The sequence below is a fragment of the Gymnodraco acuticeps genome, unplaced genomic scaffold (assembly GCF_902827175.1).
Source record: "Gymnodraco acuticeps unplaced genomic scaffold, fGymAcu1.1, whole genome shotgun sequence".
Lineage (NCBI taxonomy): Eukaryota > Metazoa > Chordata > Actinopteri > Perciformes > Bathydraconidae > Gymnodraco > Gymnodraco acuticeps.
This window is the reverse complement of record NW_022990701.1, coordinates 3636957-3661467: the sequence shown is the minus strand read 5'-3', so window position 1 is coordinate 3661467 and position 24511 is coordinate 3636957. Positions and strand designations below refer to the sequence as shown.

General features: G+C 38.3%; 2 protein-coding genes across 2 annotated transcripts; both read left to right on the top strand.

Annotated features, from left to right (window-relative positions):
- The first annotated feature begins 311 nt into the window (after positions 1-311).
- LOC117556230 (lecithin retinol acyltransferase-like) lies at positions 312-2146 on the top strand. Its single transcript, XM_034231525.1, has 2 exons — positions 312-797; positions 1676-2146. Exons 1-2 carry the CDS (start codon positions 312-314, stop codon positions 1829-1831), a joined length of 642 nt encoding a protein of 213 aa, XP_034087416.1. The 3' UTR covers positions 1832-2146.
- A 14728-nt stretch (positions 2147-16874) lies between these two features.
- Positions 16875-17990, top strand: npy2r (neuropeptide Y receptor Y2). Its single transcript, XM_034231547.1, has one exon. The coding sequence runs from the start codon at positions 16896-16898 to the stop codon at positions 17988-17990; it is 1095 nt and encodes a 364-aa protein (XP_034087438.1). The 5' UTR covers positions 16875-16895.
- The last annotated feature ends 6521 nt before the right edge of the window (positions 17991-24511 follow it).

The window sequence follows — 24511 nt, the reverse complement described above, 5'->3', positions numbered from 1 at the left end:
TGATAAGGGATGTCTAGTCAACGAAACAATGGTTGTTATTTTTTGGTTGGATTTCTCTCAGTAACCTTCAAATTAAAGATTTAACTTGTTGCCAATTCAGCCTCCTTAATGAGGACCCCTGACCTTAATACAACAAAGCCTGAGTTTCAAAATCCAACCACACAGCAAAGTGATTAGAGAAAGCTCCTTTATTTCTGTCAAAATCTTACTGAGACATTGACCAATATCTAAATCCTATTAACCGCTCTAGCCCCTCCCAATTCCCTCTAAAATAAAAACGGGTTTCGAGCTCTTTACCACACACTGCCATCATGTTTCTTTACCAACTACTCAACATTTTCTACGTAGCTTCCCAAAAGGAGGAGGAATCTAAAAATGATTCGTCCCGTTACAAGCGTGGTGATTTACTGGAAGTCCCCAGGACATTATTTACACATTTTGGTATCTACTTGGGTGACAATCGTGTGGCTCATCTCATCCCGGACATCCTTCCTGTGTTTACCAAGAATACATCTGCAATTTCAACGATGGTATCAAATAACCGCTTGGTGTTGGGAGTCATCGCTAAGGTTGCCAGCGTCAGAGTGGACTCCTTGGCTGATTTTGCGTACGGTTCGGAGATCCTGGTCAACCACATGGACAAGTTATGCAGCCAGCCTCCTTTGGACGGGGACGAGGTAGCGAGAAGGGCAGAGAAACTCCTGGGCAAGGTCAACTACAGCCTACTGTGGTACAACTGTGAACACTACGTCATGTACTGCAGATACGGCATGTCCATCAGCTACCAGACATACCAGGTACAGTCTGACTCTGAGCACCTGTCAGTAGAAAGTAATATTTCCATATTAGCTGTAAAAACGATATGCCTTTCTAACGAAACCCACATTCCACAGGCTAGGAAAAATGCTTGATTTGAACCAAAGCAAGAGGCTTTAACAGGAAAACTGTTTCTCATAAGTAGGTATTTTCCAGTTTCCAAGTTGTTTTCCTTTGACAAACCTTCTTTCCTGAGCTACAGTGTAAGGACATTAACATAGTTAATAACTTTGGAAGACAGCCATTGTTTTCCCCCCAAGTCAGAATGCTGAATGTATTGTATTCAAAATCAATTTTTGAATAGGACCAGGACTGGAAAGTGTGTTTCCCCTCATTTAAATTTGATCAGCATTAGTGAGGAATCTCCTTCCATCTGATATTATTGGAATATTCTATGAAGTATGGTTTACAAACTGTCTTCTACTAAATAGATGAGAAAACATTCTGACTATTTGTCATTGTTGAACAACTTCTTTCCATTATTCTTTTGAGAAATGATTTCGCTTCTTAACCTACCATCCAGTAATCTGACTTCTTTACAGGTATTACTGTGTTTGCACCCTGAGATTGTTGTATGAGAAAGGTCACATGCAAAAGCTAAAGGTTTAAAGTCAACTGCATTTGCATGTCAGTTGTTTTCCTGTGAAAAACAATGTAAGCTGAAACACACTTACTAACATGAGGATATTTCAACAGCAGAGTTGTTTCCCTCTGTCCACTGAAGTAAAAATATACTTTACTTATTCACGAGGAGAGTAGCTCCATCTAGTGTTACTTTGTGCCTAAATGACATGTACTGCCAAGCTAATTTGAGATTTACTTAGCTTCAGATCACTAATTCTCACACTGTTTCTTGTAGTTCTGCACAGCAGTACGGAAGATTGTTTGCAGCAGGAAGAGCTCCTATCTGACTGCACTGTGTGGTGTAGCAGTCCCGCTGTATCTGGGCTGTGTGACGCTGCTCACGGTTTTACCCACGCTGCTCGTCTCCTTCACCATCTGGATGGCAGCCTGACGTTATCTGGTGAGACGGCCCTCATGAGAAAGACTAATGCAGCGCACTGGTGGGAGTTGAAATGAAGTCCTGCTGTTGAGCCGAAAAGACATTGGGAAAAAAAAGTGTCAACTGTAATAGAAATGTCAGAATTCTACTTTTTACCTTATTTTAACTGAAGTTGTATTTGTCTTTTCCTTGATAGTTTGCTGTCGTGACCGAACCTTTTGTGTTAGATGTCTAAATTAATACATTATTCATCACTAATGTTCACCAGGCTCCGGTGTTCAGCATTTATCTTAATTAACAGTAACAGCTCGTAGATTATAGTTTGACGTTGACTCATAACTCCGGAAGACTGAGATAAAAATCAACAGTAATCTGGAAAGGAGAAAGTGACCTATGGGAACATGATGGTGTCTGCAGATGGAAGAGTTGCTATGAATGCTGTAATGAATGTTTTTAAATTGTGATACTAAACATATTTCATGCTCTTGCTAAAAGGTTTACTTGGACAAAGTGCAATATGTTTCTTCTTAATGTATTTTCAATATATTGCAAGGATGAATGTCATATTTGTTGGTTATTCAGCATGTATTTCTACTTTCTCTGATTTTCATGATTGTACAAAACTACAAATGTTTTTATATTATCTTCTCTGCTGCCATCAGTGTACATTTTATTCCATTATATTTTTGTATTTCTCTGGTTTTATGTGTCTTACTGCAGTGTTGAAATGTATTAGTCACAGCTCTAAGATGTTAAGCACTTTGTAACCGCATGCATGCTTTAAAAAGAAGTACTGGATAAATAAAGTTTATCTTTACTATTATTACTAAAGTTCCTGGATTGTGCCCATTTACACAGAGCAGTTTAAAAAAAATGAAAGCACAAGAGAACAGACTATACAAATGAATACAGGGCCGGAGATAAAAAAAAGCCATAAACAGTTAAATTAGACGTAAATATTTAGTTCATTACTGCGGAGAATAACTTTATTTCGTCATGGCGACATTCTTTTAGTATTTCCACTGAGATTTAAAAGCCAGCAAGCCAAATAGCCATGTTTACAGATAACAGGAGATACTTAATGGTCAGCACAAATGTTTTATAATTTCTAGAAGATAAATTATTTCAAGAATAAGAGGATTAGTGTTGTAAATCAATAATCTTGCTGCTGTTAAAAGGGATTACATTTCAAATGACTGCCAACAGGACACACTAAGTGACAATCAAGGAGTTTATATTTATAAAAAATAAATGAATCTTTATAAGAGTTTAATGGTTTGGGATCTGTGTGTGCCTTCAAAGCTATTAAGTTAATGTCAGTCGATAAAACAGACATCAAACTGAATGGTTGAAAAATGTACGTTTGGCGAGATCCTTTATGATAGTTTAATTATTTTAAAAAACAGAAATTGGTATGGGAAACCAAGTCCAATGTCATTTATATAAAAGCTTTATTTATATATTTCACATTTGGGTGATCAAATATTTAAAACGTACAGAAACACTTGGTGCAACAGTCCACCTTACACCCTTTTATCTCGCTCAATATACAAACATCTATGCAATTATCTCCAAATGAACTTAATGGAAAAAGATTGATATGATTGTTTCCCAAAGTTACAACATGTTGTAATCCAACAAGATACTCAGATTTATACTCAATACTCATGCATATGTGTTGGTGTTTACACTTACAAAACAATGTTAGAAAGTGAGGTCAAAAAACATTTTGTTCTCTAGCTTGCCGCACAAAAAAAACAAATGTACTAATTGGCTGGTCAATCAGCAATTTAACAACACTATGAAATAATAAAAAATAACGACAGTAAAGACTGGATAAAGCGCTATATAAGAACAGTCCATGAACCATAGGAATATAATGACAGAAATTCAGAGCTTAATTTGAAAACCTAAATAAAAGCTATGAATGCATCTAGACGGCATACGATACAGCCCTGTCTCCAAGATCGCAAGGCAAAACTTTAACAACTCTGAGAGAGCGCACACCAACGTTTTGTGAGCAGGCATATGGAGAACAGAGATGTGGGGTGTCAGATCCATGGAGGAGAGACTGCAAACTGGTTTGTAATTAAGGATTTAAAAATCACTCGTCTCTCTGCTGACTAACGGGGCTCTGCGGGAAGTCATGCTGCTCGACCAGATGCATCTCTAAAGGCACAGTATATAGGGTGCAAACTGTAGACTATTTTTATATCATCCTAGCTGCGATAGATAGTGCTATACTTTGCTAATGTTTCAAGATAAAGGAAATGCACCCAACGGCAAAAATCATCCTTGATCACAGGAAGTACATCATTTTCCCCCCATACACGTTCACCTGTAATAAAGTTTTATTGAAGTTTCACACTTCAGTAACTAAGCCGTAACCATGTCAACCTAAAATATATGTGAGATTATTATTGTGTGCTACTATTCTTACCTATTCACATGCATTTGGTTTTTAACAAGTTCTCAACCTAAGCTCAGATGAATCAAATGAACACCAGCACTTTTTCTGTCAAACTTTGTATATACACACACACCTGCTGGACCTTCAGGATAGTAAATTGTATAAAGTCACTGAGGTCAAACAGCACCAGTGCTAATGATGGATAATTGATTTTCCATTACACTTAGGCACAGATCCTGCTGAGAAGCACTATGTATTGATTCAAGAGAGGCCGATGTAATGGCTCAAGCCCCCGAGTTCTATTAAGCGGTGTGCAGGTGCAAGAGTCCCCGCTGAGATTGAAGAGTAACCGAGTTTTGTCTCCTCTAACATTGACGGCTTTTAGCTTTTAGCCTGGATTCACTGAGGGAAATCTGATTTTCATATCTTTATTCCCACATGATGTCAAGGGCCTCCTTAATTTAGCTTCCAATAAATACATCAAACATGGATCACATGGCTGCTTTAGAAATCAAGTTTCTGTAAAAATAGAGTAGGATGCATCTATAGCGAGAGCACACATACACAGTCTGTCTCTAGGAAGCATAAACATGGTTACAGTCCATCCATTCATACAGCAAGGGGCCATTACAGGGCAGTGATGCCACTAATGCACTCTTAACCCTGATAATTATTGTTGTTATTAAAATATATTGCTTTGGGTTTGCTAGTTAAGCTGAAGTAAATTTCAAATTCATTATTTTCAACAGTTTTTTCACCCATGACACAGCCTTGCGGGATATTACAGACCAAACATTTAAACTGTGAAATGGTTTCCACACCACTGAAAGCTACACTGCTAAAAAAACTCAAACGTTTACTTTAATTAAATGTATTATGTCAACAGATTTCACATAACGCGGATACAAGCGGTCGAGATGGGTTTTCTCCGCAGGGTGGCTGGTGTCTCCCTTAGGGATAAGGTGAGAAGTTCGGTCATCCGGGAGGGACTCGGAGTTGAGCCGCTCCTCCTTCGCGTCGAAAGGAGCCAGTTGAGGTGGTTCGGGCACCTAGTTAGGATGCCACCTGGGCGCCTCCCTAGGGAGGTGTTCCAGGCACGTCCAGCTGGGAAGAGACCAAGGGGTAGACCTGACCAGGTGGAGGGATTATATCTCTTCGCTGGCCTGGGAGCGCCTTGGGATCCCCCAGTCAGAGCTGGTTGATGTCGCCAGGGAAAAGAAAGTTTGGGGCTCTCTGCTGGAACTGCTACCCCCGCGACCCGACCACGAATAAGCAGGAGAAGATGGATGGATGGATTTCACATAACTGTATTAGGTTAGTTAAAAGCAATAATATTAAGTTTAAATACAACATATTAGGTTCAACTTAACATTATTGCTTTCAACTAACCTAATACAGTTACGTGAAATTTGTTGACATAATACATTTAATTAAAGCCAACGTTTCTGTTTGTTCAGTGTACACCGAAAAAGAATAGCAATACTATTAAAGTGCACCTATCATGCTATTTTTAGGCATATATTATAGGTCTCAGATATACAAAAAAACATGTCTATGATGTGTTTTTCTCAAAATACAAACAGATCATGCATTTTAGACATCCCTTATATTATATCCCTCTTCCAGCCCTGTTAGAGAAACGCGGATTTTGGGTTCTTAGCTTGAAAAAGAAAAAAAAGAGGAGACTGAGCTAATGCCTGATCAGAATTCTACCGGAGATAAAGTTACATTCTGCTGTGATAAAACGCCATCATGTTCTAAACCACATCAAGGATTATTTCTGAAACATGTATGGAGCTCAAATGCTTTTTCTCTTGCGGGTTTATCCCAAGGTGAGTTCCTTTTTTATTTCCTGCTTTTTAAAAACATGTGCTCTCCAGTACAGGTTAGCTCTGAGTGTTAGCGATGCTTGATAATGTAAAAAAATACCATATTACGTCCAAAACGCGTCAGGCATTGTTTCTGATAGCAACTCTCTGTGGGTCCACCATCCAAAATTACGTAATATCGCAACACACTCTCACTCCCTAAGCGTCCAGGAGTGACGCTTGGTCAGGGTCCCGTGGCGTCCATTTGGGACGTGCCGAGGCTCCTTCAGCTTCATAAACGGACGCAAAGAGCTTTCAACTGATTGCAATGTATTCCCATCGGCGACGGTATTTGACGCTTAGGGAAGCACATCCATTTATGTCGGCATTTATGTTGGCTTAAAGGCAATGTGAGCGTCCATTCCCATTGGATAACGGAGAATTGTACACACGGAAGTAAGTATTCTCCTTACTGTCGATTGATTTGACAGTGATATCTCCACTACTCATCAACTCAAAAACACCAGATTACCTTTGTTAATTACACAACATTGATAGGTTTAAATTGTGTACAATGCTTTTGTATTTTTCCCCTTCAATTCTGAGAAACAACTTGTTTTCTCTTAAATGTGGAGCGCCAAAGATACTACACTACCCACAATCCCCAGCTATTGCTGTGAAGACGCCTGTCCCAGAGCCTATCTCTCTAGGGCTCTGGCCTGTCCGCTTTGACAAACCTTGTGATAAGTCAACAAGCTCTGTGATTGGATGAAACATAAATTCATACAAAAAAAGTGACGTAGATTTTACTCTCATCTATTATTCAAAACCATTCTATTTATTCTAACGTAAATTACATGCCAGTGTTTTATCTTTTTATTACTTATATTTGTATACTTTATTTGCTATGAGTTATATCTGAAGCAAATTATGTTTCTGAAGGTGTGTAGTCAATTCCACCCTTCAATGCAGCATAAATGTGAACTCTCATTACAGGAACAATACCGGAAACAGACGTAGGAAAGATCCTTAGCTCGCTGATTGGATGTTTTAGCCGCAATCATAGACTGTATATATAAATGGGCGTAGGGTCCGTGACGTCACCCATAGGATTCTGCAGAGTTGCCGTGAAGCCCTTAGTAGGCGGAGTCGGCCACTAACGGCTCGACAGTGACGTCAGAGTTCAACTCCCGCCTGCTCCAAATAAGGGCAAAGAGGCGGAGCCTGCTGCCACCGAGCTGAAAGTTCCAGGGCTAGCTGAAGCTACCAAACTAAGCTAACATGCTCCCCATCTGCACACTGCCGTGGCATTTTACGTTCTAAGGTAAGCGGACATGGAACTATTCAGCAAAACTATAAATAATAATCTAAGTTATTGAGTTTTTAGTATAATACTTCAGAATCTTAAAATCCCTTAACGTTTGTATGCAATTGTGCTAAATTCAACACTGGAATCAAGCAAATATTAATATGTTTGCATGACATTAGTTATTTATATTTTGATATCACTTAACTATACGTTTAATACATTTAAGTCAAGCTAAGGTACATGTGATGGTAGCTAGTTAGTGCTCTTACCTGTGAGGCCTCCTCCAAACAGCATAATAACCAGACTGTATCATTAAAACTAAGTACCAGTTCTAGATCCTTGACTTTAGATAAACAATTCAAAAGACAAAATGTATTTAAAGACCAATCTTTATTTGAATATGCCTCTTAACCTGATGTATTAGTTATACAGTAATAGTATTGACAATCTAAAAAAACTGAGAAACTCAACAGTCAACTTTATATTTCTTATTGTCTAAAGCAGGGGTGCCCATACTTTTTTGGCTGGTGAGCTACTTTTGAAATGACCAGCTCACCGAGGTCTACCAACCCAAAATAATATCCCAAATTGCAAGGGTTGCTGAATAACACGTTTTATTTATACATGGGATAACTACAATAGGGCTGCAACAAACGACTAATTTGATAATCGATTAATCTGTCGATTAATGAAACGATTAATTGACTATTCGGACTATTACGCCTTGCACAATTTATCAAACGCTCTTATTTAGCCATCAACTTTTAGATGTAGCTTGAGGTTGTTTTAGGCATGTGGAAACTAACAATGAAGACAATAAAGATGAATACTTGATTCAAAAATACATATATTATTAAATTAACTTAACAAATTGTTTACAAAACTAACATTGCTTTTTATTTAAATTAAATAAATAATATTTCACATCAAAAGAAACAACAGTGTTTTAACAAATCATATTAAATAATCTGATGACAGAACTGTAAACAGAATAGCTGAAACTTTAACAAACTAAATAACTCAGTTACCTCTAATCATTAACCCATGTTTGAGTTAACTCCGTGTGTTGCTGCTAGCATAAATAACACCTGACGTGGAAACGTTACTCGTGGATGGGGCTACAGAGCTGCTAGAAAGACGGTCGAACCCGGTGCATTCCTCCGTCTGAATGTGGAGCACTTTTGCTAAATGTTTAGACAAATTGCTCGTGTTACCGCCCTTACATGCTAAACTCTTATTGCACTTTTGGTAACGAGCATTGTCCACATCGAGACGGGTAACATTTAACCACACCTTGGAGCGCTTCTCTCCGCCAACCCAGCCGTGTGTTGCTGCATGTAGCAGCTGCGTGTGTGTAAACTGCCCCGCCTCCTCGCACACAGAACTGCGGTCAAGCCAGCCTCCACTTGGGAAAACACAGTCAAGCCAGCCCGCACGTGATATTGGGGTGCGCGAATATTAGAAGCATTACGGTAAAATCCCAGCGCTTACTCGGTCAATAACAAAAGCACCTATAAAAACAAACCAAACATATTAAATTAAGAAATATGTACTATATAATGTGATCAATAATTATTTAAAACAAACTACGTATAACTACCACGAGTAAATGTAAAATGTAAGGAGTTTCAAAATAAAAGTCCTTTGAAATCTCATATTGAAATCTCATATATGAGCTATCAGCCCTGTGTTTAGATAAGAATAAAACGAAATCTCTCCCTGATCCAAGACTCATCTCAATGCAGGGTGATAGAAGGACACCCCATCTACTCACCCAGAAAAAATCAGGACATTCTGATGTGGAGTTTCAAAATAAAAGACCTTTGAAATCCCATATATGAGCTATCAGCCCCGTGTTTAGATAAGAATAAAACGAAATCTCTCCCTGATCCAAGACTCATCTCACTGCAGGGTGATAGAAGGACACCCCATCTACTCACCCAGAAAAAATCAGGACATTCTTATGTGGAGTTTCAAAATAAAAGACCTTTGAAATCCCATATATGAGCTATCAGCCCCGTGTTTAGATAATAATAAAACGAAATATCTCCCTGATCCAAGACTCATCTCACTGCAGGGTGATAGAAGGACACCCCATCTACTCACCCAGAAAAAATCAGGACATTCTGATGTGGAGTTTCAAAATAAAAGACCTTTGAAATCCCATATATGAGCTACACAGACGGGGGAACGAGAGATCTCGTCTCGATTGGAAAGATCAAAAATACACCGACCATAGACGCATTTGTTTTGTCTTTTTGCATATTAGAAACGAGTTGGCGACACTAAGACTGCGAGATAATGTTTGTATAGCAATAATACATGACCTTTCTCTTTCTCAACTCGCTACTCGGAGGGAAGTCGCTGCCATATGCCTTGTGAACACTCCGATAATGCCTCTCCACGTTACCTTTCTTTGGCAGAGCGACACTTGCTTTACAAATAAGGCAAATAACCTTTGAATGTGACATCACAAAAAATTATTCTTCCTCCCATTCTGGGTGGAAGTGGTATGTCTTTAGCTTTTTGCTCGGTCCCGCACTCATTTTGTTGTTTGTCTCTTGTTTGTCTCTTTAACTTAATTTGAGTTTTCCCGGCACTTGACTGATTTTGTATCGCTTTGCATTCTGGGTTAACAGACTGGAAAGCGATAGGTCGCTTTTTCTGTCAATCAAGTAAACTCCTGAATTAAAGGGATAGTGGAAATCCGCGAATTTTGGGTTTAACTTATGTATTTTTATTAAAAATAAGCATAATAAACAATTTTTTTTAATTTCATGCGCCTAGTTTCATTTTATTTTCAATTTTACTGCGCCCTCTCAATGAAACGAAATACTTCGGGAATCGTCGGGAATCTTCGGGTGATGACGAGAGCATAGGAAGACGGGCACAAACAATGGCGGACATTCAATAGCATTTGCATTTGAATAGCCGACCTTTATTATGGTACCGAGTATTGCCATAAATATGATGATTGATTATCAGTAAAAACTTCTACGTGACACAACGACATTGGATTAACCTTGAGATGCGTTTTTATTCCGTTGAACACAACTTTTGATCACAAATAAAAAAAGGTAAGACGTAATTATTGTAATATTTTTGGAACCGAATGTTGTTTACTTTCTCTTTTCTGGCTGATAGCTCCAGGAATTCGAGGTCTTACAGTGATGACATTACATGTGTGGAATCTGTGGAGTCTCAGCTTTAAATCGTATATCTTGTTTGTGCAGTTAATATAGTAATAAGGGCATTTCTACCGTGTGTTGTGTGTAAAAAAGCGTTAGCATTAGTTAGCATTGTTTCGCTCAATGCTAATTCAAAGGCTTGGTATTACTCTTGTGTTTTTTCTAGCTAACAATTGTTCTTATTGTCAGTTAGTGGAGTTTCTTACCTTTAAAAGGGTATGAAACATTAATAGTTTCATAAATGTTAAGAAGCCCTGAGACATGTGAGAGAAAAAAAACTGTGGGAGGGGTCCACTGGGGGGACCTTCGGGCTTAACTGGTTAACAATGATTAATATTTGTAAAGGCTACAGGTGATCTTAAGATGCGTGAGCTATGCTTAGGGACCTACCAGTCAAGATTATTTGTGCGTAGGGGTGCATCATCTGGCTCCTGGTCATCCTCGCCATTGCTCATGCCGTGAACCATCAGCTCGGGCTCGAACAAATAAGGACGTAATGGTCCATCGTCTGGCTCAATATTGTCACCATCGTCGCTTACTGAACCGGATTCAGATTCAGTTCCTAAAACGACATTTTCGTAGGAAAGCCGAGAGGATGTTTCTGACTCGCTATCATCACTGGATACCTCGTACAATCCTTCTTCTTTGTCTGGTATATTTGCCCTTCCACGTTCATTCTGCATAGACGCCATGGTTTGTTATGTATCGTCTTCCTAAGTTTTCGTCACTTCCGGTTTGGCTGAGTCGAACATTTCGTTTCTAAAAAACTTCGGGGAAGCTGCAATAAAGTGCTTCTAACATGCGTAAGGCAATTATTATATTTTTTTAATCAGGTGTGATTGTTTTGGTACGTAATTATGCTTGTATATAAGTTAAAACGAAACTATTTGAGGTTCCATTTCCACTATCCCTTTAAGTGGCAGGGAGGCCAAGGGAGGAGGGATCAAAACCTGTTTTGTCTATTTTAACGGAGCTGGATTTTTTTAATTATGAATGACTCGTGATCTACCAGCATTGCCCCCGCGGTCAACATACTGGGCACCTCTGGTCTAAAGCATTTATTATTTTCATTTTCCCCCTCTCATATTCAGTGTGGACGGATTGAGACAGCGTGGTGTCCAGAGAGCTGCTGAGACTTCAGGGAGAAACCTCCGTGTGATGGACGTCCTGTCTGTTGGTTTGGAGAGGACTGAGGGTCTTTCCTTAGCGAGGAGGACCAGGCCTGATGGAGCCCATGCTGGGCAAAGCTGATACAAAATGCACAGGCCTAGTCTGTCACTTTATTTGACTAAATGTCTTCACTTATACATTTAATATGTTTACACCTTCTGTCCATATGTGCTTTTAATTTAAAACATTTTTGATTAACTTTTGGTTCACATTTCAATAAATTGTATTTGTATTTGCACTCCTTTCGTCCATTATTCTTACTGAAAATGTTAGATTACACATTCACATCTGACTGAAGATTGACCCCATTTATTTGTGACGTTGCAAACTCTGCGGTACAAGGCACAAGTGATGTGAAGCTCATAAAGTGAGGCAAATAGAAATAATCAGCGGATGGAGTGTAGATGTGGAAATAGCTGCATTCGATCAGCTGACTGTTTTTACAATAAAAGTAGTTTCTTAGTGAATGTCCTGTACTGGTCTTAAAATCTCATAACATCAGCTTTTAATGTTCCTCTTGGATGTTCTTCTTGACCCTCAGAGAAGGAGAACATGTTGTGTCTTTCAGGCATGTCCTTTCCTAACAAAAATGACAGGAAACATAAATCATATTATTGCAGAACAAGTGTGTTATTTATGAAAGCAGTGTGTTTGTGTGTTTAGGGGCAGTAGATATAATTATGTTGTAATTGTAATGTTTTTTGTTTTTTTTCAACAGAGCTACAAAGACAATCAGATTATGAATGAACAGTATGAAGTTCATCAACATTGAAATATATGTTATTATCAAAATAATATTTAACTGTTATCAAAACGTAGTGCAACTGTAGAAGCTTTCTCTGTTGTCTCACTGAAAGAATATAACAGACAATATTGAGAGATAAATAGTAGCAGTTCTCACTACAGTATGTGTTAAATATCTTTGCCTTCAATACATTAAATTAGAAAGCTGACAAAATCATATTGCTTGTTAACATCTAAATGTAACTTTTTGCATGGAAAAAACCCTCAACTTCACTTATGTGTAGGTGATCTAGTATATTGTTTAATGGAATGTATATCAGTGTATTCAAGTCAATACTTCATTCATTTAAACATTACATTGCATTTAGCTGACGCTTTTATCCAAAGCGACTTACAATAAGTACATTCGACCAGGAAGACACAACCTTGAAGAAAACAGAATCATATAAGTACATCAGGTTTCATAGAGCCAAACATTTCAAGTGCTACTCAACTGGCTTTAGATAAGCCAGTCCTTTATTAGTATATATTTATTTATAAATAATATAACTAATAAACCAATATCTTTCTTGATTCTTTGGACAGTATGAAAAAAAGAGTCTTTGTACCTGTGCTGAAGTTCACTGCTGTGAGGAGTCCAGTTATGTCTCTCACTCTCTGGTCCAGCCTGTCTGCATCACCTGGACACCTTAAACCAGGGGTGGGGAACCTTTTTCCTCTCAAGGCCCATTTCAATGTTTTCAACATCCTCCGAGGGCCGTACATATGATTGACCTCTGCTTAAAAATACTAAAATCACAGCCCACTCATTTCACCTTTCTTTCATGCTGTGCAAAGAAAAAGCAACCTCTTAATCCAGATATCTCACCATGACTCACGCATGCATGCACGTGCTCGGTTGTGGCATGACCACCCAAACAGAAAGATATGGACACAAGATGTGTGCAAATGTATTTAGACTCCTATCCATGTGAACATGATTTTAGTGGGGGGGGACCTAACCCCTAAAGATTTTTTAAATGTTGAAGTTAAAAGCATCAATCTGGTGCACTTTGAGAGCAACATCAGGAGATCTATGGATACATCTCTCAACACCCAGATGAAACAGAACTGTAAGCAGATTTTCTTTTTCTTTATGGATATTTTACAAATCACTCCCCTTTCAAACTGTATTCTTGTTTATTAATAACAACTTTTTTTACTGTCATATAGTATTTTATACCTGTTTACTTTATTATCTTGTTTTTGTATAACTATAATGATCATATAAAGATGTGCCTTTACCTCACTGGTTGTAGAAAAAGCTTCTTATATTCGTTAGCATAGCTAGCTAACCAGATGCTAATAACAACAAAGTTATTGACTGTATGATCAGTATGACAGATCGCCACTGGGCTTTCAGCTAAGACACAGCCACGCAAAAAACTGCAGCATGTGTACGGCTCCTTATGGGTACTGCGGAGCGGCGTTCTGGTGCTCTCCGCTCGAACTACACCCGTGTCAGACGAGACATATACCACGTGATGACACGTTAGGCTTGTGTTGTGTTCAAGGACCCTGACCTTGGCCAGGAAAAACAGGCACTCACTTGTTTATTTATTTTGCTGTCTAGATTTTTTAATTTTTTTTCTTTTTTGTGTGTGTTTATAAATTACCTCGAGGGCCACACCAAATGGTCTCGCGGGCCGTATACGGCCCGGGGGCCGGAGGTTCCCCACCCCTGCCTTAAACAAACAGATATATGTAAAGTACCATGTGTACAAACAATATAGCCTAACTGATTCTCTTCTGTTGAACATGGATTGTGTATTGTCCGAGTCAGGGTCCTTTTTATTTTACTGTAACTTTGGAAGTTGTGTTACCAATGCTTACTGTTTATTTGATACCAATTTGGTAATGATATTATATTATTATATTATACACATTAATTATTTTGTTTAGTTTGGTTTATTTATTTTTTTCGAGCGTGTAAAACCAAAGAAAATACAAATTAAACAAAAGGTGATACAGACATGATACAGTACTATACAAATGAATGCAATAACAAAACGAAATATTTAATTAATAATTGAATAATCTGTAGTATCATTGTCTGATATCAATAAATGTTCGGTGAATCGGAACATGTCGGAGAATGTATGGACCTATTTTTCGGATTTCTACTAAGCAACCTTCCCACGTGAATCCTACGCACGGCGTTATATGAGGCCCCAGGTCATACGGTAGATAATGAGCAATTTGTTTCTAAAAGCAAAAATACAGCATTGTATCCTTTGACTGAGAATAATCTTGATTTACTGATCCTGATGTTGCATCGATTGCTGCTACAAGTGGATTCTTTAGTGTGCTGTTTCCAGTCTCAATTTACTAATTTAGAGGATTTTACTTCTGAAGTTCTGTTGTGTCATCTTTTGATCTTTTGACTTGTTATTGGTCACTTGGTATGAACTTGGTCTGCAGTCATATTAAGTCAGGCCAGACTTTTCGTTTCCATTGGTTGCTGGCACTTAAGCTAAGATATATTTTCAACAGTTTCCATCGTGTGATTTTTCTTAATGGACATGATGGTAACATTCTTGTTACTTTTGCGTGAAGGATTGCTCTTTAGAGGCACACCCAGGTTAATAACTGAGAGATGAACACAGATTAAATATGTAAAATAGCTTTATCCGTCTTCATTTGGCACTGACAGGCGGAAACACGCTATTAAACCGTTTCGCCCGGAGCAGAATAAAGTGCATTGAAACGACATATTGTGCGGCAAAGAGACATCATCTCTCGGGTTGAGGATGTTGGTCAGGGCAGGACGAGTTTCCTCTTTGTGACTTGACCCGCCTCATCTGTCTGTCTCTCAGTCTTGCATTGCATGTAATGCGCACACAATGCCCGAGGGCTGCAGTGCGCACTGGCACATTTTGCGCACTTTGCTGTTCAACGCGTTGTTCCTCCTTGAAGAAGAATAACAATCCTTCGTTGTTTGAGTGCTTCATTTTGTTTTGTTTTTTTCCGGATTCCCCAAGACCGAGAAGAAGCTTGCCAAAAGCTTTCACTCAATTTAACTGGATGCAGAAACAATGAGAGTAATCTGAAGATCTTAATCAGAGAGATACAGGTGAGTTAAACTCTTGATGATATTGCATTTGATCTTTCGATCTGGACCATTTTGTAATTTCTTTATAAATAATCACAAACTGTCACGAAACTCAGTGCCAAGGGTATTTTGACCTAACAAGCCACTTTATTTGCGTAATGGATACATAACACACCAGTGGAATAACAAGGCTACAGTCCATAGCTCGAGTAGGTTAATTTGGTTAATAGATACTCATTTTAGATTTCCAGTCCAGCAGCAGGTTTTCACCTATCTTCACTTGTATACGATACATAAAATAGATATATGTAAAAAATATTCACAGCATCATTTTTTATTCAAGGAGAATAATGTATGTATACTATATGATTCATCTTTTTATTGGAAATCTCTTATTACAACAATGGGTCAGCCCTATGATATTAGAAGTCAATACATGCAAAACCTGCAAACACACATATATGAAATCATCAGATATCAATTTGTAGTGTTTGGAGTGACTGACAGAATAAGCTCATGAATGTTAAATTGTTATTTGTATATGGATCAATGTGCCCTTATTACAGCAATTCATGTCTGTAAAACAGCTCCAGGATCAGTATGCACTTAATGAGATTTGCTAAATTAACAAATACAAAATGTGCTGTCCTACATTAGGGATGTGTAATGTGTTAAATCTAGTGCTAAAAACATAAATAATATTTTATTACACCCATTTAATCTCATCTCTGATAGCATGGTGGAATGCACAGTGGCTCGTGGTTTCCAATTTGGGGCTTTTTGTATTTTTGTTCATCAAGACTTATCAAGCTAATTACACTTACAGTCATCAAGATTTCCTTGAATTTTTTCTATTTTCTTTTGCACTGCTCAGGAGTAGACCTCCTAGTTTTAGCTGTACAACGACAATAACACTTTATTTTCATTTATTCTTTCCTATTCATCTGTTCTTCTGTTCGTCTTACAAGATGCATTCACATGGGATTTTACCATCAAAAATCATAGTTGATCTTCCTCTGTAATGCAGGTTGGATATTTACTAGGCATCTGTGCCCTCTTAATTAGAACTAATTTTAAAATCTAGAAATAATGCAAATAATACAGTCACAGTGCCGTTGTGGTTTGTTGGCAGAATACATAATTATTTACATAATTATTGCATTTATTATTTATAAATGTATGCCAAAAGAAAATAACCATCTCTTTTTTTCTTCATGTTCTTATTGTTTTTGAAGAAATCTTGAAGATATTTTGCGAGATTGTTGCCTGTAAACAAATTTTCTTTGTCACAACATGTACGCCCATCGCTTAAATTGATCTCTATTTTCACAGAGTGACTTATGGGGACTGGTTGCCATGGATACAGCGGATCAGTTCAACACAACTCAAGTGGAAGAATCACAACTTACATCTTACAACTGCTGCTCAAATACCAGCGCAATAAATGACGAGAACATTTTGCAGCTGGACGACAGCACACAGCTGGTTGGGGTTCAAGTTGTTCTCATCCTGGCTTACAGCATAATCATAGTGTTTGGAGTCATTGGAAACTCTTTAGTGATATATGTTGTCTATATGTTTAAAAATCTACAGACTGTTACCAATTTCTTTATTGTGAACTTAGCTGTGGCAGACTTGCTGGTGAACACGCTGTGTTTGCCCTTCACCCTCATCAATACTCTGTATGGCGAGTGGAAGTTTGGTCAGGTGTTGTGCTTCATGCTGCCGTGTGCTCAAGGCCTGGCCGTGCACGTGTCCACCATCACTATGAACGTCATTGCCCTGGACCGCCACAGGAGCATCGTCCACCACACAGAGACCAAGATGTCCAAAGACATGTGCGCTCTGGTCATTGCCATCTCGTGGGCCATCAGCGCCCTGTTGGCCAGCCCGCTCGCCATCTTCAGGGAGTATGGGACGTTCGACCTTTCGCCGGACAAGTCTATTCAGGTGTGCACAGAGAAGTGGCCAGGAAGCAGCATGAACGGAAGCATCTACACCATAGCAGAACTTCTGATTCAATACGGTTTACCTCTGGCCATCAACTGTGTTGCCTACATCCGCATCTGGAATAAGCTGACTTATGTTGGTAGAAATATTCGTCATCAGCGCACGAAGAAGACCACGAAGATGCTGCTGACCATGGTGGTGGTCTTCGCCGTCAGCTGGTTGCCTTTCCATGCCTTCCAGTTGGCGGTCGACATCGACAGCACTGTGTTGTATATGAAGGACTTTAAGCTGCTTTTCACTGTTTTCCATATCATGGCAATGTGCTCAACGTGTGTCAATCCCATCCTGTACGGTTGGATGAACAACAACTACAGGGCGGCCTTTTTCTCGGTGTGCAAGTGTTTCCATCCCTTCAATTCAAGGTCGAGACGCTCAAAAGGCAAAGAGACAAACAAAAGTGAAGACAGGGTCTATACAGATTACAAATCCACAAATCTCTAAGTAACACAGTATAAACCGCCTAAGGATCTTCATTGACAATCATTGCTGGAAATGTGAAAATAAAACTTGAGAATTTTGAATGAAGCTTGAGAATTTGTATTGAAAGGTTAAATATATTAAATTAAACTTAAGAATATTGCTTGAATTATAAAAAATATCCAGTTTTGTTAAATGATTAAGAGAGTCCATTTATATTGGGACCCTTGAAGCTTGAACCAGGACCTATCAACTGCAACCTACAATATTAACTTTCACAAAAATTATAAAACCACAGTATATTTCCTTCGTATGTCGTCATCAGCGTACATCTCTACATAAGGTCATGCTCAGTAGAAAATGTGATAAGTAGTTCAGCTGCCCTAAAGTACTTGAATATGTCATCATGATATTGTTGCCACCAGTGGTATCATTTAACTTACTGACAACAGGTAGTATACATTTTATTAGAAAATATATCTAGATTTTTGTTTTTGGGATGTATACATAGCAACAAGAATGCAGTTCTATGTTTTCATACTCACTTTGTTGCTGCTTTAAAAAACAACTTGCTGGAAAACTGAGTATGATTGGAGCTTTTGTAGATACATTGAAATATTTACTTGTATACAATGCTGAATAAACCTGATTGCCTAATGGGATGCCATGTAAGTAAAATGTTCAACTGTTCACAATCTGAAAAAACTGCATTTATCTAAAAAAGATACATCAAATCCCTAATTTCAATGATTAAGCCCAGGAGTAAGAAGATCAACATATTGTATTCAGTCATACATAGAGCTATATGGAAATGCCATTACGTCCCATTGTGTCAGCCTAGTTTGACAGAATTATGATAATATATTGTCAGCTGTCAGCAGTCAAGCAATGTTCAGAAGTGTTTGGTGATAAATTACAGTATACAGCAATTGATTTACTGACAAATAAATGGACAAATACATATCTAATACATGTGAATTTGTGGGCACATGTGAAATGGAGAAAGGAGCATGTGAAGCTCATTCTGTATCGCTAATAATCTACGTTTGACTTTGTTTCAGCCTCGCTGTTTATCGGGGTCTTTGTTATGGGGTCTGAGCTACAGTCGCAAAGGAATCCAGAGGTTTGCATTATGGGTTGTGCAGGAAACTGAAATAGGTTTTCTCATTAGAGAGAAGAGGGGAGTTCCTTCTCCATCCCCAACTTGTCATTGTTTGCAGCAAGCATCGTAATTACCACTATTTGCTTAGGTAGTAATTACACCGGTGCTCAGCTTTTGAAGAGCCCTTCCTGTTGACCAGGTCTTTACTGATTTACTTTGTGCGTACGTGAGGAGCCCAGGGACCGAGGGATTAGCTCTGCATGTCCATTTTTAGTCAGCTGTTCATGGTGTAATCAGCATGTAATCAATAATTGTTTATTTGACCGTCTGCTGTTATTGAGCAGCTGCTGCTTCACAACATGGGAGCTCAGGAGGAAGACAATTAATCAAGTTGAATGAACACTAGCTTTAAAATAAATTCAATTTATCCTCGTTAGCTGATGATCTTGTCTTGTGGCTTTCAAAAGAGAAAGCACTTAAGCCACTATTCATGTCTGTCATGTCTTGGCTTTCGATCCATATGTATTTTTATTTGATTAATGGTATTAGTATTAGTATTGATTTTGTACATTAAGTGGATTTCTATTGTTAAATAATGAAGTGGAGCTGGTGAAGAAGAGAGCTAGTGTGACAGCATATTCATCAGAGAAGGCTCACTTAAAACACATTGGTTAATGGTTGCTACTGTTATTGTTAGGAATGTTGGTAATGCATAATATCTATAAGGGTACATACATCTGGAAAATGTAGGTAGTTAGAAGATGCACATGTTTACAGTTTATGTATTAAATCATTTTAACTTTGTGACTGTCATTGTAACATGTATGTTTTTAGATTGATGGACAGATCAAATAAGTCACTATAAAGATGTATTTTTGAAAATAAGAATGATAAAAGATAACATGTAGCAACAGTTATACCTACAGCAGACATAGAGTATTACAATTCATTTCAAGTAGATTTTTTAAAACCTGAATAATGTTAGGACAATTTTTTGGTTGTGTTGCAGCTGTGGTTTGGCACCAGCAACAAACCAAATACCTCTACGGTATCTTTAACTTAAACTCTTTACCACTACATCAGACTGGTGAAGCAGGTAGTACACAGCAGTGGGTTTGTCACCACTTACTTAATGGAAAAAGCCATCTGTGTTTTATAATTTAGCTGTTGAGAATCAAAGATACATTGCATGAACCAGGAAACCAAAGATAGAGAAAAAGAAAAGAGGATAATCCTCTTTGTGTGAGGCGCACAAGAGAGACCTTTCAAAAAATACTATTTCAAAGGTAATTTGTGATATATTTTATAAAATAAAACTCACTGAAATGACTTAATCTATAACTAAAACAATCATTATGTGCAGCCCTATATTGTGCTCAGGAGCAGAAACAGTTAGACATACTATATCCTTGGTACTTTGTTGACTGCGTTAAGAGCTAAATAATAATGATACTTGAGCTCCCCCCGCTGTCTCAACATGGTCTTACCCCAGCAGGAGCCACATCTCTCAACACACAGTATGAGCAGGAAACTGAATAAGCCAAATGAATATGCTGTTTAGCCTTAACAATATTATTAAACAATAAACTTGTATTTGTATATCCATCCTACTACAGTCCAGCACTGTAATTGGATAAATCATCGGCTTGGTGTGCTTCAGCATAAACACCCTAGTGTAACTGTCTGTAGCAGATGCAGGAATATTCTCACAAATGACAAATTAATCTCAACGTCCTTCCTCAATTCAATGAAATATCTTCTCTTAAAAGGTAATCAAGCCAAAATGTAATTCAAGAATGAACAAAACACTTCACTGCGAAATTCACGTTTGAGTTTACGCTGTTGAAGCAAGGCAAACAGAAGGAATGTAGGAAGCTATATCTCCACTGTTGTTGCTAATGTGGAGCTGTATAACATCACCTTATATTCCTTTTTTGTCTGTTTCTTGTTTCTAACAAGTTCCCTGACATTTCTTAAGGACCTTTGGGACATCATCATCTGCCAATATGCCTCACAGCAATGCTCAAATCCATCAGGAAGCTGCATGTCACAGGGTGGCTGCTGGCCAGAACTAATATTTCCTTAAAAAAAAAAACCCGAAAAGATTACGATGAAGAACAGGGTTCACAGATTAATCACAAACCCCAGATGTTTCCAGATGTGCTCCCTCTCTGTTTATATTGTTGCATTTCCGAAGTAGTAGTAGTAATAAAGGGCTGGATTTTGTTAAAGGAAACTACAAATGTATTTTGAATAGGTTTTCTTCTGGACTGATACCAATAAGCCAGGTTAAATTACTCTATGTCTGGTTTGTTGTGCCACTGAATGCAATTTTTTTTTTACAAACTGTACAGTAACAAATGCAGCAGTTCCCATCCTGAAAGACATCCTGGAGAAAGCCTGTCACAGGGAATGATTCCTGTGTGTGTGTCTTGCATACTCTAGCATACACTATTTTGTAAGGATTCACAATTAAGGAACATTTCCGTGACTATTTTATAATTAACTCAATAGGCGTCTCCAGGTTCGAGTGTGGTCTCACCTTACATCAATTATATCACAAAGTGGAATAAGATTGAAACATTCAATCACAATGATTGATACAGCCAATCATAATAGGAAAAATCATCTCTCATCAGTGTTTGATCATCTTTTATCAAAAGCATAATAATGAACACACATAAAACACAGGTGCACAATGGCTAAATATTTGTTTTTAAACTAATATATTTGATCATTTACCATTAGTTAATTTCATTCATCAAACTATAAAATCAAAACCAGCTTGCCGCTTTAAAGATTTACTTCAAGGCAATCACTAGTCAAAAGCATTTTAAAACTCAGGATCGTAAGAGATCCAGCTAAAAATTCACAGTTAGAGTATAGAATTCACACTGGTGATTTGATCAATCTGTAATCTGCAAAAGTGCAGTGTCCTCAATTTTAGGATTACTTTTACGTTTACTCAAATACGCTTTAGTCAAGAGTAAGGCACTTAGTGAAATCAATACATTCATTTTAGTCAAGTACATTGTTCAAAATCTGAAAAGGAAAAGTTAGGCAAATATTCAAAGACTTTTGTAAAAACCTGGAAAGGAAGGATTAAACATTTTTAAACCTTGAATTATTACATTTGTAAATGCTACCACTGATCTGTACCAAATTAAGTCTATCAAGTATTCCTATTAGCCATACTTACCTGAGCTACTTATGGTACTTGGAAAGGATTCTTCTGTGTTTATCTAATGTTGAGAATATCAATTTCTTTAAATTATACTTCTCTAATTTGAGGATGAAATATGCTACATAATTGTTATATGAAATATTATAAATATTTGTTTTGGGCCAAAACTGAAATTAATCCAGTACTTGAAACATCATTGTAGGTCTTTCTGTGCATGGATAATACATTAAAGAGTAGTGTTGTTAAGCCTGATTGCTGGATTCAAATCCACTAGAGTGCATGTACCTATCCAGAGGGGAGCCAGAACTTGATAGAGCTTGTCGCCGCACAACCAAACGTAATCTTGTGGCGAGCTAAACCCCACATCACTGGGCCAGGCCAGTTGTATTGCTCACGGTTGCATTGTCCCAGGCGAGCCGTCATCACGAGGTGGGAATGCTCCATGGGGTGTGTGTGTGTATTCCTTCGGTCGATGTTGTGACACGGACAGTCAGACTCCGCACACCGGTAACACAAACGAGGAACCAGAGAGCATATGGAACCGCTCAGCTGGCACTTGCCTGTGATACCTTGTGTGTAGTGTGTTTTGGTGTATGTAGTGCAAGTGTGGTGCAAGTTGGTGATTAGGACACATCACTTGTTGTCATCTACTTCTGTTGGTGATTAGGACACATCACTTGTTGTCATCCACTTCTGTTGGTGATTAGGACACATCACTTGTTGTCATCTACTTTTGTTGGTGACTAGGACCTTGCAGTGGCTGGCGTGGACCCACGTAGCTCTCTCTCTGACCCTTGGCCTTCAGAGCTGTCCTACTGTAGTTATTGGGTTAACACTTGATAGGGATGTTTTCCTGAGTGCAGACAACTCAAGGTAATGGATTAGCACATTATCATTCAATTACAAAAATAGGATCGGCCCTTCAGAATGATTTGGGAGCCTTCCTGAGACATGCACATTATAAATGTAAGGTTTGTGTTAGTCATTTAACATGCAAGAATCATAAACTCATCAGTCCAAAGTAGAGAAATGTTATTGTAATTTAAAGGTGAGCTAGTCCCTGCGGATATCACCCCTTCTCAATGATTCTAAATGTTATATTAATTCACCATTTACCGTTTGATAACAGATTAGTTTATCAGAAATATTTTCCTCTTCCATAAAACAGGTTTGAGAAATAAATGTTCCAATATAAAATCAATTACTCAATATAATTGACTCTTCCCTCCCTTTTCTTACATATGTCACATATGAAATAATAACTTAGGAGTCTATTTAAGCATGGTGTAATCTATTACTCGAGAAGACTCAGTATCACCTGTGTGCAGCTTACAAAAAAACAAACAATTGTGAGAAACATATATTATGCAGGAAATGCATACCTTTGTTAAAAAAACAAAGCATATCTGATTTGGGAGGAAAAGCTTCTTCCCCTTAACATCTGAGTCACTACTGATGGCATAGCATAAATGATAGTGGGTGTCTGAGGGTGTTTTTACTGAGAAATGTCAAACACATTCAAAACCTTACATTTGAAAACAGGTTTGCATTCCTCCACTTAAGGTGACGTTATCATTGGAAACAATAAAAGCTAATTGTTTTGATGTAGAATCTATCAATTGAATTGTTAGAGCAGAACAGAATGGTCGTATTGTAGCCTGAGTACCGTGCAGCCTTCAGTTTCACCAGGTGGAAACATTGTCCATATAATGGGAATACATGTAGAACTAGACATTCAGAGGCCTATTTTAAAAATAGTAGGGGCTTTTAACAGCTTGCCAACCTACAGGCATCCTCTGCATAGCAGTATGAATAGCCTTAAAAAAACAACCCACTCTGCGGTAACGAGAGTCATATTTCTGAACCAAATGCCCTAAGTTAAGCCGTTAGTCCCATCTGACTGACCCAAGGGTTGGTGCTGGTGTGACCGGGAGGCTTCCAGGTGTTCTTTCAGTTCATGGCTTGGTGGGGGGAGTGGCCCACGTGAGACAGTATTGTTCAGTTTGAGGAGCGGCATTGTCTCTGGAAGCAGATAATGGTGTCCATTCTCAGACCAGACCATTAATGTCATTTCATGTAGAGCAGCCATAGCATCTCTGTGACTGCACTCAGCCGGACTGTAGCAGGGTAGAACTGGGTGACTCTTAGTGAAGCCGTCCAAGGCCATAGACAGAATGGAACCACGTACCAACAAAAGGGACACAAGGTCATCAATGTCTCTCTTTACCATTGGCCTAATTGCACAACAAATTAGTGGGA

Bases quoted from the DNA above. Each gene is read 5' to 3' on its own strand.
- LOC117556230 (XM_034231525.1), top strand. From the start codon at position 312: ATGTTTCTTTACCAACTACTCAACATTTTCTACGTAGCTTCCCAAAAG. The intron at 798-1,675 runs GTACAGTCTGAC...TGTTTCTTGTAG, and splicing joins TCAGCTACCAGACATACCAG to TTCTGCACAGCAGTACGGAA.
- npy2r (XM_034231547.1), top strand. From the start codon at position 16,896: ATGGATACAGCGGATCAGTTCAACACAACTCAAGTGGAAGAATCACAA.